Below are 19,071 nucleotides of genomic sequence, written 5' to 3'. Positions count from 1 at the left end.
AATGTGTACTAGGGCTCTTGTTGTAAGCCAGTCAGGTATGAAGTTTACTCTCCTGATTCTAGGCTCTCCCGCTGGTACTTTGTTTAGGCACCACAGTGGCTTGCTAACTTGCTTTTTCTTTTTTTTCCATACAGGGTTTCTCTCTGTACCATTGGCCTCCTGTACTTTGCTCTGTAGACCAGGCTGGCCTCATTCTCATAGAGATCCTTCTGCCTCTGCCTCCTTAGTGTGGGGATTACAGGTGTGCTCCACCACTGCCTGGCCAATGGCTGGCTTTTCATGTCTGAGAAAGAGGCTTACTCATTTAACTTTAAGTAAAAATTAAATCATGAACTCTTGACACTGTCTTCAGAGATAAAAATCTTAGTTCATGGCTACAGTTCCTGCCTCTGGATGGAAGAGGACAGAAGACTTTGATCTCTCAACCAGCCTGGGCTACTCTTGGAGGATCCTGCTTTCAAATACAAAACAAAATGGTGAAGTAGTTGTGAGCAGTAGTTAGATATAGATGTGCATACTCATCCACATATGTTGCCACACGTGGGTTAGCAAAGTCTAGGCATTGGAAAGTGAACAAGAGGGGTGTATTGGAGAGTTTGGAACGAGAGAAAAGAAAACTAATATAATTTTATTATAATCTCAAAAATAGTAGAAAAAATTTAGTAGCTGGAAGATTTCAGAGTGGTTTTGGGAACATGGGAGCTTACTTTTCTGATTTTCCAAGTTCTGAACGATCTCCATGAGACTGGTTCTCTGATCACTTCCTTGGTCTTCCATCTCTATTCCTCTGTTAATGACCTGGACTTTGACAGGTTCTCACAGAGGCAGAAGAGGGCATTAATTCTCCTGAGCTAGAATTATAGTTGGGATCCTCCCGGGAATCAACTTCTTATTCTCCAGCAATCTCTCTGCCTCTCATCTACACTCATTTACTTATGTATGTTTCCTCTGGGAGCAGGATTTTGCTGGGCATTTTTGGTGTCTTGAAACTCCTTCTGTAGATCAGATTGTCCTTGAATTGTCTTCTGCTTCCCCAGTGCTGAGATCACAGGCATGTGCCCCTGTTGTGCAGCAGTTTCCTTCCATCTGGAGAGATCGCTCAGCAGTGAAGGCACTTGTCCTAGCAGAGGGCTCAGGTTCATTTTCCAGCGTCCACATGGTGTAACCTCAGTTTCAGTATCTGAAGCCTGCCTCTGACCTCTGTGTGCACCAGACACATGCTGGTCTTCATGCATACATGCAGGAAAACCACTGGTTTTGAAGTAGTTTTATATGAATTAAAAAAAGAAGAAAGGAAGAAAACGAAAGAAAGAAAGGGAATGAAAGAAAAGAAAAAAGGCAGAAGTCTTGAATCTGGAATAAGAAATATAAACCAAGAAAGTAAAGTCACTAGGAAGAATCAAATAGTTATTGCATATAAGGCTGGGAAATCATATGTTGAGGGAGAAAAAGCATTAATTTACTTTATTTTGCATACACACACTAAACATATATACTTATGTAACATACACAGATCACATATAAGCCATGTACATGTTCATACACATATATTTAATCATGTCACCCAGAAATAGCAAGGAGGGCCTGGTTTGGACCAGTTGGTCACTCTTCAGTGTTTGGGCACAGGGTCCTTTGAGAGAGAAGATTCGGGAATCGGAGGAAGGAGACATATATTTGAAATGAGAAAATCTTATACAAGCTATTTCTTATGCCAAAAAATGTTTACTAAAGGATTGTACCCATTGTCTGTGGCACCTTCTTATAAGCAAAGGGGACAGGGGTTTGGGGGCAACATTTGAGATGTAAATAATAAACATACTAATTAACAGAAAAGAAGTAAATCCATGTTGTTTATTGTGTTTAGAAAGAATGAGGACAAGGACAGCAACTTTCATCATAATGGGACAACATCAGCAGGAGGCTAATCACACAATGTTGCACAAAGGAAACAGAAGGGACATTGCAAGAGCACATGGTCTTGGGACTGATAACCCAAGTCTCTTCAAGGGGAATTGCAAATTCCCAGTAACCAAAACCTTAACTCCTTCAAGGCCAGGTCTTCTTCCCAAACTGGCCTCAACAAGTCCTTTCCTCCTCTGCCATAAGCTTACAGCCTGTGACAAGGACTCTTTCATGACAGTGTTCAAGCACAATGCATCTCCTCGGACAAGGCCATGCTGGTCCAAAAGTGTTACCCTGAAAGGCACTATGGCTAGGTTACCATCTGTTTTTAGCAACACAGAACTAGGTTCTTTTCTGTCCTTTCACTGGAGCCTCTGAGAAAGCCTAAGATTAGTCTACTCTTAGCAAGGCCCAAGATACATTCCAAAACATGGCTGACATTCTTCAAAAGCTTAAGCTTTGTTTTTTTCTTTGCACAAATTCTTAAATAACAAAGAGAAATAGCCTCAAAGTGGTGTAATGAAGGGGTCTGGGTGTCTACATTAACTTTCACACTGAGGAACAGCATCTGGAAATTCTATAGCTTTGAACTTGTTTGTCTTTTACACTGTGGGGCTCTACTCCCAAGCTCTTGGGAGCATGCCAGAACCAGCTACACCACCAAGGGGCTCTCCCAGCCCTGTGGAACTTTCCTAGAACCCAAGTAACTTTAAAGAACCCATTTGAAGGACACACTTTGTTTTTTATTGAAGATAAAGTCCAAGAGTTGCACCTAAGAACTTTGACATTATTTTAGTCAAACGGGGACACATCTCTATCCCTAAAATGGAATTGGTCACATGATCATTGTGGCCTCTCTCTGGGCTACACATCTGGCCAGCCGTGGGAACTTAGAACTCTTCTCTCAGGGCTTTGCCCTGTCTGCACAGGGACCTGATGGAGGCAGTGCAGCATGTCCAGAGGGTGAAGAGAAGGAGGTCCAACTGAGGAAACATGAGTGCTGAGCCTGGGCTGCAGAGAAACCCTAACATGCAGGCAGGTTTGAAGAACAGGGACTCAACATGAGCTCTGGCAAATGGCACAGAATGAGCAGGCAGCTGAACTGTCCCTTCCTTCCCAGGCTGGGACAACACCCTCAGCTGTAAGGCAACAGAAGTGCTCACAGCAGGTCTCCTGACTCAGTCCTTGCTGTGACTTAGATCCCCTAGTTCTCTCTGCTGGGTCTGGACATTGCTCTCCTGGGACACTATCCTTTCACCTCGGGTTCCTTTCCTTCTCTGCCATAAGCTTACAGCCTGTGACAAGGACTCTTTCATGAGCAGTGTTCAAGCACAATGCATCTTCTCAGACCAGGCCATGCTGGTCCAGAAGTGTTACCCTGAAAGGCACTATGTTAGGTTACCATCTGTTTTTAGCAAAGGGCCCTTGAAGAGAGAAGAGAAATTATCAGTGTGCATTAAGATAAAAAGAGGCCAGCCCTGCTCACTGTAGGGTAGTCAGGCATGTGACACTCATCCCTGAGGCCAGCCAGATCATTAAGTAATGATTAATAACCAAGACCAATGACCCAACCCTTGTAACTGAAATCACAAATCAGCATGTGGGTGTGTGAGTTATGAACTTGTTGGGGATAAGAGCTCAGTGTCTGAACTTGGCAAGCAGGTTCATTAATTCTCTCTAGCTTGGAAATGACATTACTAATGGTGACAAAGCAACTTTCTCACAGGATTAACTTCAGGGACTCACAGGCTGCACTGAGACCTGTAGCAGGCTGAGAGTGTGGATGGCCATCCAGATAAACTTAAGTGTGAGTTGTAAAATCATTTCTGCCCTTGGGCTCTTGATTTTTAATCAAAACAGGGCAAAGATTAAGACAGATATACTATTGTGAGATTTTAAGGTTTTATGGGTGTCAATGGGAGGTACTGTTCCCTATTGGTCCCCACATCCTGGGTAAGAATTGTCACCTTATCAAAGTAGCTGCACACTCCTCTGGAGCTGCAGTTGGGAGCTGAGTGGAGAAGAGGCCAGGACTCTCACAGGTCAGTACTCTCTTGTATAACCTGGGTAACCTGTTCTCCAGTCTGTGTCACTGGAAGATAGTTCTTCAGTGTTTCCTTTAGTTAGCATGCACTGATTGTATAAAATAACTGGGTTTATTATGCAATTTTCACTCCTGTATAAAATAGACTTTGAACATATTCAATGCCCATAACCATTGATTTACCTGCATTTGGTTCTGGTTCATATGAATTGTTTTGCGTAAACATCCAGTAGCAACCTATTTCCTCTCTATTCCTTCTTTCATTCCTTCTCCTTCCCCTTCATCCCCCTACTTCCCATTTCTTTTTTCCTTTTCTCCTGTCCTTTATTCTTCCCTTCATCTTCTCCTCCTGTCCTGCTCCTCTTACTTCTCCATCTTCTTCTCTATATGTCCCTCCTTCCTGCTTCTCTGTCTGTCCCGCCTTCCTGCTCCTTCAGTGTTACTGGGCCAAATGGTGTGGTTAAGGCATTTGCAAGGGAATCTAAGTTCATGGAACTTAGGACCTTAAGCAGTGGCCTGGTTTGTCCTCTCAGCCAGAATGTAGAACAATAATGTTCTTTTCTTGAATTGCACTTGACAGTCCCACAGAGAACTTGCAGATTCCTTTCATCCACAAACTTAAATTGAGACTCTCTCCCCGGGTCATATTCCTAGCTTGGTTTTCTAGATTCTTTATTCCCACTGCTTTGATAAATCTTTTTGAAAGACCAGCAGGTTTCATACTTAGGATTTCTTACTTTATAACTGTTTTTTTATTTAAATATTCAGCACAACCTGTGTGTTTAATTGTGAGTCTAAGAAAGCAAGTGGGGAAAAAGTGGGACTCTTGATCTATTTTGGAGGATGGACAGCTTTTATGTGACTTAGAGCCATCTGAGACAACACACTGAACTAAGGAATAGGTTGGGATCCTGAAGAGCTCATCAGGTGAAGAACTGTACTTCCCAGCAGCTCCACAGTTACTGTGATCAATAAGGCCTGTGGGAATAGAGTTGGCACTAAATCACTCTTGTGTGCCACCATTACACAAGTGCAGGTCTTTCACTACAAACTGTCATAAACCCAAGTCACAGGTATTACAAAAGAAAGTGGGGAAAGATCACATGGTGCAGATCTTAAAATGGTACTGCACACTTACCACAGAGGTCTCACCATCTTCAAAGACAGTTCCCCACTGGTTCATCAGCTATGGTAATATTAAGGAGGGAGAAGGAAGCTGTGCTAGCCTGTGGCAAAGTCTTCCCATTCTTCCTAGACAGCCAGGTCTGAGCAGTGGGGGTGGGGGTAGGCACAGGTAGAAATGGGGCAGGGAGCAATGGGCTCATTTCCCTCAGCACAAGATGACAGCAAGAGCTTGATGGGAGAGTGGGGCTGGTGAAGGCTGAGGGGAAGAGCTCCAGGCCCTGCCCTCAGTCAGAGACTCACTGCTGGAAGAGGAAGAGGAGGAAGAGTGATTCCCAGGCTTGTAATGTTTGTATGACCTCTTATGAGCTTTCTTCATTTTCTTCCAAGTTTTCTTGTTCATCACTATTTCTGGGCCCATCAGGAGCCTGAGGACTCCCTGGGCACTTGCAAGGAGCAGGTGGTGGGTATTGGGGAGGGGAAGTACTTGAGGGTTTGGTGTCCTAAACACTGATTTTGGTACAGGATAAGGGGGAAAACAGGAAGGGAAAGCTGGGTTGCCCTGGGGAACTCTGGAAGGGCAGGTCCCAGGAGGAAAGGCAGGATTGATAGGTGGTGGACAGGCAGGATCAGAACCTCCCAGGCACACAACATGGGATGGATATGGATTTGGTGCAATTGGATTCCATAAATCCAGAAGTTATTTCAAGCCTTCACCAGATTGCTGGTTCTGCTCCTGTCCCCCTTCCCATCTGAGAATCTTGAACTACTGAGCCTTGGGATAACCAAGGACTGGGGTCTGAACATGACACCATGTTTTTTAGACGAATAGAGAGGTGTGTATAAGGGAATGAATGGGAGACAAGAAAATGGCAATCTTTGGAAACTGTAAATGTTCTATAAATGATACGACTGCAAGAAATCAATCTGTGGAGGAACAAGGCTGATTACAAGTTCCCACAGGCAGAAGCTATGTGGCCAGTCTGGGACTGAGGCTCAAGGCATCCACAATATGGAGAAGGCTAGGAGACTCTTAGGTAGCCTGCAGATCCACATCTGGGAGGTTAAAGAGAGCCACACAGCCCAGCATGGATGTCGGACACAAGGCACATGTCACCAAGAAGGCTGCAAAGGCACCTGATCCAGGTTGTGTGCTGTCTTCAGTGTGGGAGGATAGAGTGAAGGACTTCCCTGAGAGTCTCAGCATCTCAGAGTCACAGTGGACATCCCCCTGATGGAAGTGTCCAGGATAAACTATTGCTCATGGGGAAAGATAAAGAACAGCAAACAGGCAGAAAAGAACAGAAAATGAGCAGCAGGCAGCTGTTAAATGTCCATGAGGAACAGCTGTAATGTGATGTCAGGGAGGCCAGCATCTGATGGTGTGCATGCTGCTGAATCTGGTGATGTGACCCAGCAGGCAGAGGCCACCTTTCTACAGGCACACCCCCCCCCCCACATACACACACAAATAAAAATCGAATTCTTAAAAAAAAAAAAAAAAAAAGACAGACTCAGAAACTTCCTACCCCATCACAATTAAAGACTCTACCTGTGGCTCATTCTGTTGAGTTACATACACTTCCCAGCAGGGACCCAGACTGTCTGCCCACTGTGCAGGAGTTCAGCTGTGCTCACCAGGGCTTCCTCCTCATGGGACTAGACATCAGTCTATTCTCCTGTAAACTTGCAAGAGCAACAGCTCCACACTGAGGAACTTTCTGATTAAACACATTCAATGAGCACCTGCCCAAGATGTGGTGCCCACGGTAGGAAGTTACTTCCTCTATGATGTGAAGTTGATACATCAGTTGCTCTCTTTCTGCAGCAGGCAACACTGTTCAGTCTCACAGCAGGAAACAGAACAGCAGTAAGAGATGGTGCTTTTCCTGAGAACTGGGCATTGTCACAGCCAGGGTGACACAGAGCCAATGGAAGCTTCTGAATGTGGACTCCTGGGAGCATAGAACTGGGGAGGGACTGTACCTCATCCCTTCTGGGGTGGCTCTGCTTTCCATGGCTCAACAGAAAATCAGTGTAGGAACCAGGTACTCTTTATGTCCTCAAGGTGAAGCCTGTGGCCGGCTGAGACAGGTTTGGTGTAACTGCAGGTTGGTTGTCACCAGTGGGGAGACATTAAGGTACAAAGCTCTCTCTAGGCTCTCTGCAGGGCAACCATGGGGGAGGCAGACTGCCCTTCTCTAGTGTGCATCACTAAACAGTGCCCACAGCACAGTTCACCCTGACCCCTCTTTTTCACCCCTAGACACTGAGCCTCATTGCTGCCATGGCGGGGAAGCCAGTGCTTCACCACTTCAATGCCCGGGGCAGAATGGAGTGCATCAGGTGGCTCCTGGCTGCAGCAGGCGTGGAGGTAGGTTGTGCAGTGATCTTCTGCAGCGGGACCTCAGATCCAGTTTAAAATCCTTCTCTAAGTGAGACACACTCACCAGGAGAAGCCTGGGAAGTGTGACATAAACGGCAACTGTCTGGTACTAAAATAAGTGATAATTTTTAAAAGATATAGATACATTTTTACTAATAACTGGAGAGTTCAAACATATTGGAAATATATTTTTGAAGGCTTAGCAAACAGTGAAAGCTATTAACTTATGCAACGATTTTTAAGATATGTAGACATGACAAAGGCAGTTCCTGAGCAAGGAGATATGTTGAAAGACAGCCTGTAACCTTAGGGTGTACTCAGTGTTGGCGCTTATAAACTGAAGACATCAACTTGTAAGAGAACAATCAACAGTTGTGTGGAGGATCTTGAAATAGATGTAGTAAGTTCAAAAAAGCACAGCCTGCAACACTCAAGGATGGCAGAGGTGAACGGAGTATGACTGAGCGTTGGCCAACAATGCCATCCAGGCAGAAGCACTTAAAGAGAAACCCAAGACAGAGGCACAGACAAGGACATAAATTGTTCTTTTCTCCCTGCAGATGAGGTCTCTCTATATAGCCCTGGCTATTCTAGACCTTATTTTGCAGACCAGGATGGGCTTGAACTTACAGAGATCCTGAGTGCTGGGATTAAAGACATGCACTACCATTCCTTGACTGTAACCTGGCTCTTTGTAAGGATAAACTTTGGTAGGATAATACTCATCACGTATATAAAGCACATTGTATGGATGAATCTACTACAATTCCTGAGGTTTCCATGATGTGTTAGGTCTTGTTTACAGCTGAGAAGTACTAAAACAGTTCTCTACCCTTCTTTGGGCAGGGGAAATTATATACTTTATAGATTTTGTTTTTAACAGGGTTTTTCTTTGTAGCTCTGATTATCTGAAACTCTTTTTTACTACTAAAATATTATAAATACAACAAAATAAATCTCAAATTCAAGAAATTTAGATGATAGGGCTGAACAAATGGTGCAGCAGTTAAGAGCACTGACTGCTCTTTGAGGATCCGGAGTTCAATTCCCAGCAACCACATGGTGGCTCACAACCATCTGTGATGGGATCCAATGACCTGGTCTGGAGTGTCTGAAGATTACTACAGTGTACTCACACACACAAAATAAACAAATATCTGTTATAATGAGCAGCCTGGTTGCTCTCAGCCCCTTCTGTTGATGGATCTAATATAAATTTCCAAGGATCCCTGATCAGACTCCTGTGTACCTACTGGAGGTTTTCATTCTGCAGATGAAGTTCCCAGCAGGGATCACTGAGGTTCAGTGTCCACAGTAACAGGATGAGCTAATGAGCTGTTATTGTTCTGCTTCCAGTTTGAGGAGAAGTTCATACAGAGTCCAGAAGATCTGGAGAAGCTGAGAAAAGGTAACGCTGTGTGTCTGTACCAGGTCCCTGGGGGAAGGCTTGTCTGAAGGTGGTGGTGGGTGGAGGGAGGTGGTGGGTGGAGGGAGGTGGTGGGTGGAGGATGGTGGTGGGTGGAGGGTGGTGGTGGGTGGAGGGAGGTGGTGGGTGGAGGGTGGTGGTGGGTGGAGGGTGGTGGTGGGTGGAGGGTGGTGGTGGGTGGAGGGTGGTGGTGGGTGGAGGGTGGTGGTGGGTGGAGGGTGGTGGTGGTGAGAACACTCAGGAGGACAGAGTGGGATGATGTAGACTGTGGAGCTCCCTGAGTGGCCTGACATGGGAACAGTGGGGACAGTGGTGAGGTCAGATGTCTCCAAAGATTTGTCTGGTTCCTTGTGAATGTCTGCATTATTTCTGCATCCTAGTGAGACGATCACTTAGACACACTCACTCCCTGTGTGTTTAACCCACACTGCCCAGCAACCACACAAATGTGGATTAAACCAGGAATTAATCCTGGATGGAGAACCAGCTGGGATGGTTTTCTTTAGCATTTTTATCATAGCTAATGACAAGTTACATATGCAGACTGGGTACCTCGAGGTGGTTCACTACATAGGAAAATGTTTTACAACATCCTGACACCATGAACATAATCAGATTCCAAACACTCTACTTATCTCTGCTACATGGTGGCCCTCGGCTGTCCCTACTCACCTCCTGAATGTACCCAGAAATGTGAACATAAAAACATACATGAGACACAACATGTGTGTGCATAGGAAATGAGGATGAATGAGACATGCTCCAAAGAGGATGAGGAGGGTGAGGCAGAGAGGAAACTGAGGCTGAGATAGAGCAGATTCCCCTTGAAAGACAAACAGCCGCTCTTCTTTCCTCTGCTGGTCCAGACATTCCATGCTTTTCTGCTCTCGGGAAGTGACACTGTCAGACCTTCCTCTTTATCCTTCACAGGGGGGGATTTGATGTTTGACCAAGTGCCCATGGTGGAGATTGACGGCATGAAGCTGGTACAGACCAGAGCCATTCTCAACTACATCGCCACCAAATATGACCTGTATGGGAAGGACGTGAAGGAGAGAGCCCTGTACAGTATATTTCCTGTTACTACCCCAGGGGGCACAAGGGAAGGATCTGGGTCCCTCTTTCAGTGAGGAAGAGAGCGGCAGTGTTTGTGTCTAGGACCAGGCTGGTGCGGGGTACCAACACTTTGGCCAAGTGTGGCAGAGTGTGTGGAGGGAAGGGAGGAGCAGATGGCATGGGGTCAGGTGACTGTGACTACAGCAGAGGATGGTGTCCCCAGCACAGCACAGGGACCCAGCTGCAAACACGTGGGCCATGGTTTCTGAGCACAGTGGTATCATGACCTCAGGGATCAACTTCAGTGACTGGACCTGGGCCACCTGAAGCTTCTTATTCAGGTCTAAAGCAGCCAGGCTGATGGTAGCACCCACACTGGGACCCACTCTGCTGCAGCAGAATCCTTCATTCATGAACCCTGTTTGGGAGTATCACAGGTGCTTCAAGAGCTAAGTGTGGTGGGAGCCAGCAACACTAATGGGGGAGAGATGTGCAGGGCAAACAGAGACTTGGCTTTAATTGTGCTGGGATAGAAATATTCCTAGCAGCATTATTTATAATATTCTAATGGCAGAATTAGTCAGGACCTTCATTCATAGATGAGAGAGGGGTGACCCTCACTAAGGTTGCTTCATGGCTCCGCTGTCTCTGTGGTCCTTGGCTCTTTTTCCAATGCTGCCGCCTAGCTTTTTGCAGGTTGGAGGCCAGGCAGCCACTCCGCTGCTAGCCGCGTGGTGTCTGCTCCACCTTCGAGTTTTTTCCACTGGACCTCCGGCCACCGTCATATCTGCCACACTTTGAGGCTCCAAATTCAGCTGTCTCCAGGGAGACCAGTACTCAGTCTTCATCAGCAACCACCAGTCAAGGATATGTTTTGCCAGAAGGCAAAATCATTCCAAACACCGTGTTTGTTGGTGGAATTGATGTTTGGATGGATGAAACTGAAATCAGGAGTTTCTTTGCCAGATATGGCTCAGTAAAAGAAGTGAAGATAATCATTGATTGAACTGGTGTGTCAAAGGGCTATGGTTTTGTCTCATTTTATAATGACGTTGATGTGCAGAAGATAGTAGAATCACAGATAAATTTCCATGGTAAAATGCTGAAACTGGGCCCTGCAATCAGGAAACAGAATTTATGTACTTATGTGCAGCCACGTCCTTTGATTTTTAATCCTCCTCCTGCACCACAATTTCAGAGTGTTTGGAGTAGTCCAGATGCTGAGACATGCATACAGCCACCAACCATGATGAATCCTATCACTCAGTAAGTTCAGGCATTTCCTCCTTATCCAAGTTCACCAGTTCAGGTCATCACTGGATACCAGCTGCCTGTTTATAATTATCAGGCTTATACAACTGTTAACTACCACTGCAGTGAAGTTGATCCAGGTGCTGACATGTTGCCCAATGAATGCTCAGTTCATGATCTGCTCCAGCCTCTGGAAATGGACCAGAAAAGAAATCTGTGGACCGGAGCAGACAGACAGTGGTCTCTTGTCTTTTTAACCCTGAGAACAGACTGAGAAACTCTCTTGTTACTCAAGATGACTACTTCAAGGATAAAAGAGTACATCACTTTAGAAGAAGTCGGGCAGTGCTTAAATCTGATCATCTCTGCTAACTTTCTCATCTCAGGAGGTTGCTGGTTTTGAATATTAAAAGCAACCGAAAAGTTTCACTATTATAGAAAATTTGGCAAATCACTCAGACTTTCTATAAAAGTTAGATTGCCTAGTTTTATGTTAAATCTGTTCATTAGATGTTAAGATAGAAACTAGTGCTGTGTTCATATAGTTAAAAGAAAAAAGAATTGCAAGGGAAAAAAAGATAAAAAAATAATTGAAAGTAGTTGAAAGGAATAACTTTTAAGATTTACCTTAAGGACTTTTAATTGAAATTGGCATTTTAAGAGTTCAAAAACAAGAAAAGGATTTTATAAGCCTATTTTGAAAGGCCAGAATTTTGACACTGTGACTACAAGCATTTCACTTCTCAACAGGTACCTGGGCAGTACAGTATTTACAGTATTGTACTTTATATTTATATTTGTCTACACTTTTTTCGCCACCAACGCAGAATTTTTAGAACTACATTTTTAATCAGTGGAACTCAATATATAGTTAGCATTATTGGAGTCTTCATTATCTAAACCCAGGAAAACAGATTCTTAACAGTCTAATCAGTGGGTCTTAACATTTATACAAAATATTTTACCCTTTATCTAGAACCCACACATAGGCATATATCCTATTGATTTGGTTGGGATGGTAATTAGGATATCTAAAATTCTGGGTATAATTTTGTTTAAAGAATCCAAGACAAACTAAACTTGACTAGGTGTATAAGCCATTCTTAGTGAGTTAATATTCTTTTTTTTCTTAAAATGCTAAACTCAATGGCTGTCTTAAAATTGTGCAAAATACTTGTATTAAAGAGTGCTGAAAAATTTTTATGCACTTAAAAGTTAATCAGAGTATCTGAAAGAAATTGTTTTTATAAAAACATTCAAAATATTAGTTGTTACAGAGTAAATACATTTTTAGTTTTGTTAGTCTATTGTCTCTTTGTAAAGTAAAATATGTCCAAAACAGTCAAGTAGGCAATTTTGACATTTCTAAACCACAAAATTTGTTTCATAAGTGTATCCCCAAGAATGTGCTAAAGTGAATCTGTTTTTAGATTAGATGGACATTATGCATTGTGACAGCAGAGAACCTTTGTACCCACAGTCTTTTGCAATCTTACTCCCATTCTGTCAGACTTGCTCCTTGGTATAAAGTAGAGAAGAGACAGTTACGAGCAGTTCAGGGGCTAAGCCTTAGGAATATAGCACTGGAATACTACCTTTCTAACCAAAACAATTGGCTAAACATCATCTGACCTGCCAGGGACATGCGTTTTAAAATGCCTTGTTGGTCTATCTTGTTTTAGCCTTTTCCCTCAAACATGGAGATTTATTTACTCAATGGAACCCAATGGTTGATAACACAACTGTCCCAAATGATCTTTAACTCTTAACTTTATATTCTACATTTGAAGTCAAAATTCTTTTATGTCACCAAGTCAGTAAACCAGGAAACTAAGAAGTCTCATGAAATTTGTTTTCTTTACAGTTTGTCCCATTATTTCAGTGTATTTGTAGTGTCTGTCCTTACACGTACCACTCTGTGATTAAATCTCCAACTCACTATGAATGATACCCTAAATTCTGAGGCACAAATGTAATTGTTGCTATATGACTTTAAGGAAAAGTAAGGGAATAAACTTTTGTCTGCTGTTTTGTTGGAGTCAAGTAATTAAGAGAAGGGAGAAAGAAAAGTACTGAACCTTTCAAAATGGAAGATTAATTTTAAACTTAAAAGTGTATTCCTATTACCTATTGTCTTTGCATATATGAATAAAACCTTTTTTTCCAAAAGCAAAAAAAAAAAAAAAAGGGGGGGGGGGCAGAGGTTACAAAGTAGCCAGGCAAATAGATGGTGTTCTGAGGGAAGCAGAACAAAGAAAGAGTCAGCATTGTATTAAGTAAAGGAAGCAGACACAGGTCACATGGTCCATGGGAAATGTTCCTGTCCTTAGCACAGACAAGGAAGTGGAAGGGATGGGGATATAACTCTTCTAGCACTGCAGTATGCTAATATTGTACAATTGCTACAAATGTACTGGAACCCAGAATATTATCTTTCAAGGAACCAAAAACGCTATGGTGTGAAAACGTGACAATGACTATCCCACCCCCAATTATAAAATACAGTTTAGAACCGGGGAAAACATAAGTCCACTGATGTGCTGTGGATTAACAGAATAAAGCAATAGGCAAATTGCCAATTGGCAGTGTGATGATTACCTTTAATCCATGCCAAGCACTCAGGAGGAGGAGGCAGGCAGACTTTATGAGTTCAAGGCCATCCTGATCTCCAGGGACAGCCATGGATACATACATAGTAAAACCCTGCCTTAAAATGACAAGTCTTGACAATGATAATAAGCTCAGAATCTGGCATCAGCATGTGGAAGTCCTGCAGATGTGCTTCCTGAGAAAGAGGTGGAGAAGTTCTCACACTGAGCAAGAGTGACTCTGTGCAGCACAGTGAGACATGAGCAGAGATGCTCTGGCTGCTCAGTCAGGAGCTGTGTTTGAGGGAACAGGGGCTGGAGCTTGTCATCTCTGAGAATAACCCATGTCAGAGAGAGAGAGAGAGACACACACACACACACAGAGACAGACACACACAGAAAGAGAGAAAAGTTGGCCATCTGAGAGTTGCTGTTTTTCTTCTTAGATGCTACCAAGTGTCTCAGGAATGCATATCAGGGTAAGGAAGTCAGTGATAATTTGTCCTTGGGTTGGTCCATGTGTGTGTAACAATTTCTTTTAACTGGGAAGAGTGGAGGGAGGAGGAGAAGCAGTGGTCTAGATGTAATGTATGAGAGAAGACAAATGGAAAAAATTCTTAAAGTTGATCAGGACCAATAGGATGTTCAAGGGGAAAGTTCATATACTTGTTAAATATAAAAGATAATGACCTACAAGAGGCAAATAACTTTGTAGCCACTGTTCAGTGTAAATTTCTCTGGTTTTCAGATTAACATGGAAAACAGGGAACCTTTGAAAAGCCTTGGCAACTTTTTTATCTTTCAGGATTGACATGTATTCAGAGGGTATTTCTGATCTGACAGAAATATTCAATCAAACAAAAAAATCTCCCCCTGACCAAAGAGAAGCCAAGATTTCCTTGGCAAAAGACAGGACCAAAAACCGCTACTTACCTGCCTTTGAAAAGGTAAGTAAACTCTTTGAAGTCTGGGGACATTGAGTTTCAAGGACAAGAGAAAGGCAGAGGCTGGGAGACCAAGACTGCTGCCACACTGGCCTTCACTTCAATGACCATGCTGTGCAGTTCCTGGTCCTGCAGGAAAATGTAAAAAGGGCCTGGAAAAGACACTGCAGGCTCATTCCATCTAGCATCTAGCATGCAACAGGCTTCATGACCACAACCAGAACTGGGCCTGTGAAAGGCTGAGCCACCCAGAGAAGAACATAGTTTCTACAGAAGAAAATGAACTTAGCTTCCAGAGAAATCTGCAGAAAACAGCCAATGGGGAAACATTCTGTCAGGTTACAGAGGGAGGCCTGAGAGCAGCTGCCTGTCAGGAGGACATGATAGAGCTTCAGAGACAGAGGACAAATATCTGAACAAGGACAGTGATGGAGGGCGGAGAGGAGGAGGTGATGAAGAGATGTTGAGGAAACTCACCTGCAGGACTTGGGGTCTCATCTTAGGAGAAAAGTCACACCCACTCAGCAAATGAAGCAATGCACATGGAATGTCTCTAATAGGCTTCTGTTTGGAGGTAAACTGAGAACATATCAGAAGAACGTAAAATTCTGCCAAGTAAATAGTGAGAGACAAGACTATGGTCCTTGAGGAAAAGGGCGTTTTACACATTCCTGAGAGACCTCCTTTTCTGCTCTAGAGAAGGTGGGACTTGGGAGAATGGAGTCCATGAATGGCGAGAACTAAAGTCTCATGGAATAGACAACCTTATCAGACAATTTTTACTCTGAGGTTTACAGTGAGCCATATGAGCAATGTATACAGTCCTGAGAGTAACCACATGTGTGGCCAATTTGAAAGTGACAAAAACATGTTTTTCCATAGGAGCATATATAAAACACAATAGGCAAATGCAATGAATGATCTGAGTTAAACTCACTACTGTCCACTAAATCTGGGAGGGACACAGAAGCGTAATCCAAGAATAATTTCATGGTTTTGAAGAACCTGAGGTCACAGTACTCCTGTCTTGGTTTCTTGCCTTTTCTTCCAAGTGCTCAGAAGTCTCCTCCCTTGACTCCATCCTTGGATAGTGTCTAAGGAGACCTGACTTGACAACCCATTCCTGACCAAGGCAGCACAGTCATTCATCAGGGCCTCCAGGAATGGACTGAGGATTGAAAAGAAAAGACAATTAAACAACATTTTAAAATGACCCCAGCCAGTGTTGAGGCTGAATTAGGGTTATTTTTTCCAGTCTGCTTTTATACCATTGTAGGTACTTTCAAAGAATAGGGTGTCTTCTTAGATCAAAGAAAAAGCAGTTGGAAAAACAAACAAAGCAAAGACAAAGTAATCAAACAAGGCAATAAAGTCCCATTGTCACTGTGTCTAGGGGTTTATCAGGGTGACCAACATAAAAGAAATACAAAATATTCATTGGCTGTATTAGCCAATGTTAAACATCATATCTGAGTTTACTCCCTGTCCTCGAAACCCAATTTAAGTATTCTTGTCAACATTCTTGAAGCTCCCCACACATTTCATGAATTATTACATTTTTTTCATTCATTTGCTGAATGTTGTCAGTGCTGCTTCTGTTCTGTGGAATCAGGGAGGGTTTAGGAACCGCCTGGTCCTAACACACCTGGTTCCTGAAGCCTGTGGTTATGACATTCAAGGGCCTGTGTCATAGGACAGACTTTCCAGCCATCATAGCTGAAATTGTCTCTGATATGAGATTCATGCACTCCATGTACACAGTGAGCTGTGTACTAAGAACACTTGCTTGCTTTTGATTTGAATGTGGTAATTATAATTATTTTATCTATATGTGGACAATGTAAAAGCAGTTCAGTGGATCTTTACTGGAAGCTGAGTAGAGGCCCTGTCCCCTTGAGAGACTTGGGGAGAGCGAGCGCCTCAGCCCACGTGTTTCTGTTCATAATCAGGCTCTTCTAATTTTGCAGGTGTTGAAGAGCCACGGACAAGACTACCTTGTAGGCAACAGGCTGACCAGGGTGGACATCCACCTGCTGGAACTTCTCCTCTATGTTGAAGAGCTTGACGCCAGCCTTCTGACTCCTTTCCCTCTGCTCAAGGTGAGACCACCTCAGAGCAGCAGCCACACACAAGCCTCTGACAATAATAAAATGGTTGGCCTGGGGGCTGAGGTCCACCCTCTGGCCTGGAAACTGAGCTACTAGACCCTCAGGTTGAAGCTTGAAAATAATCTTGTTATGTGTGGAGATTTGAGGATGGTATCACTGGAAAAGTATTTTGTCTTTTGCAATGAGAAAGATGCAGGACCCTGAGGCTCTCTCCTTGACCCTGTGCCTGGCAGGATGCCTCTGGCCTCTTTTTCATCTTCAGTCTGGTGTGGTTTTGTCTCATCTTGGCTCACTCAGTGTCTGAGCAGGGCTTTGTCATGTAAATCCCTTACCTCAGCTCTGTTTCCTGGCCTCTATTCTTGCTTCTACACAGTCCCCCTCATGTTCTCCCTACCCCCACGCCAGTGACCCCAACTTAGTCTCCCAGTGTGAAAACTGGCCAAGTTACTTCTCCTTAGATTGGACATTTCCTGTCTCCATTTGCTCCATTCAGTTTTTCATGTCTTCCTTTTTCTTTTCTTCTCTCTCCTCTCATACCTGAAAGTCAGTGCCACAGAGACAGACCTACAGGACATGTCTAGAGGAGATGGTCATTAGATGTCAAAGGAGCTCTTAAGACAAACTTAAGCTGAGCTGTGGTTTCTGGCTCATGGTTTTTCATGCTTTTCATGACTACACTGGGGCTGTTGCAAGGATGAGGTTGATGGTGTTGTGGAAGGTGCTGAAATTCCTGGGTTGTGCACATGAGGACTACCAACTCTCAAGCTGTGGTTTTTGGTTTGCAGGCTTTCAAGAGCAGAATCAGCAGCCTCCCCAATGTGAAGAAGTTCCTACAGCCTGGCAGCCAGAGAAAGCTTCCTGCAGATGCAAAGAAAATTGAGGAAGCAAGGAAGATTTTCAAGTTTTAGTGAAGTTGCATTGACCAGTTCTTTGTATTCCGGTCTGTGATGTTTCGCAAAAGTGAGAAGCCATTGTTGATCCTGGGCATTTTGGAATAATGAACATGATGAAATACCATATGGAAGTAGTGTTTGAAGTGTGATCTGGGATTCCTGGTTTTGCATCTAAAGAGGAGGGCAAACTAAACTCCCTTCCAGGACAAGCTAGTCTGAATGGTAACCCATCCCAAGCCATCCAGCCAGGCTCCTCCTGCAGGCTCAGGCCCAGGAGTTGTCATCAATCCTGCATTAACCTACAATCCAACTTCTCAGCAGTATTGCCTGTTCATCCTTGAACGTCCTGTATGTCAGAGCTCTCTTGGTGACTCACACTGAATCCCCCCCCCTCCCCCCCAGTGTTTTTCCAGTTTGATCAGGCTCAAGCAAGAATTCATTCTTCACACTATTTTCCTGAATCTGACCCAGAACCCATTAATACCCAGCTAAGCTAGTCCTCCTGCCCCATGCTCAGCCCCAGTTGGGAGCCACATACTTGACATGTCTTGCCTAGTCTGAGCCAAGACCCTTACCCGAGTTGCCTCCACATGCTGCCCCTCCAGTGCAGGCTAAAGCCAGATTCATGAACTCTCTTGGTGTGTCTGTTTCAGTTCCTTCATTACCCAATGCTCCTAAGGCCCAGGCCCAGGCATAAGCAACATCAGCTCACTCTTCTGATGGGTCTGACCTGGGACCCTCACCTAACTCTGCTCCTTCAGGTTCAGGCCTGAGCATCAGCATCCTGCTATCTTGATCAGTGTGAAGGACCCTGTGCCACCTGTTCATTTATCTTTATCATGCTCCGATGCAAGATCTATCCCTGTCCAGGATATAGAGCTATAAAAATATTACAATGTCATATTCGGTACTAATTAGAAATGTAAAATAATACATGCAAAGGTTAAAAAAGGAAACAACATGTACTTTCACTCATGAAAGAGTCAAGGTCTTTCTCTGAAAATCAGCACGGGATTGGAGGGAGAACAGTTGATACATAGCTGGTAATTATTATTCTGATTTTTGTGTAGTGTGCATGACACTTGACTCTCACCCCAGCTTGGGCACTGATGACAAAACAACACAAACTACTAAACTTCCTTACAACACGTTGGTGAACTGCTGCTTGTGTTCTTGGGAGTTTCTATAGGAAGGTGACTCTGCAACGCCTAAGTGGGTCTCAGCCACACCAGCCTGCAGGTGAATGTCCCATCTCCAGAGCAGGGAGAGATTTTTTTCTTTTCTTCTTAAGATTTATTGATTTGCATATGTATGAGTGTTTTGCATGCACATATATGTCTTTCTCGTGTGT

The 19,071-nt window shown here is 43.8% G+C and overlaps 1 protein-coding gene and 2 pseudogenes across 3 annotated transcripts; 2 read left to right on the top strand and 1 right to left on the bottom strand.

Moving 5' to 3' along the window:
• Positions 1-5,276: 5,276 nt before the first annotated feature.
• Positions 5,277-5,768, bottom strand: LOC308434184 (proline-rich protein 13-like; annotated as a pseudogene). Its single transcript has one exon. The product of its transcript is annotated as a proline-rich protein 13-like (transcript).
• A 1,583-nt stretch (positions 5,769-7,351) lies between these two features.
• LOC308433931 (glutathione S-transferase A2-like) lies at positions 7,352-17,735 on the top strand (the record flags this gene model as incomplete). Its single annotated transcript, XM_080934082.1, has 6 exons — positions 7,352-7,442; positions 8,811-8,862; positions 9,811-9,943; positions 14,581-14,722; positions 16,687-16,818; positions 17,613-17,735. Exons 1-6 carry the CDS (start codon positions 7,356-7,358, stop codon positions 17,733-17,735), a joined length of 669 nt encoding a protein of 222 aa, XP_080790208.1. The 5' UTR covers positions 7,352-7,355.
• Positions 10,570-11,559, top strand: LOC308434141 (deleted in azoospermia-like; annotated as a pseudogene). The gene is made up of 2 exons: positions 10,570-10,632; positions 10,691-11,559. The product of its transcript is annotated as a deleted in azoospermia-like (transcript).
• Positions 17,736-19,071: the final 1,336 nt, after the last annotated feature.

This window comes from Micromys minutus (genome assembly GCF_963924665.1).
Source record: "Micromys minutus genome assembly, chromosome: 21".
Taxonomy (NCBI): Eukaryota; Metazoa; Chordata; class Mammalia; order Rodentia; family Muridae; genus Micromys; species Micromys minutus.
The sequence above is the reverse complement of the archived record's forward strand: the minus strand, read 5'-3'. Positions and strand labels throughout refer to the sequence as shown.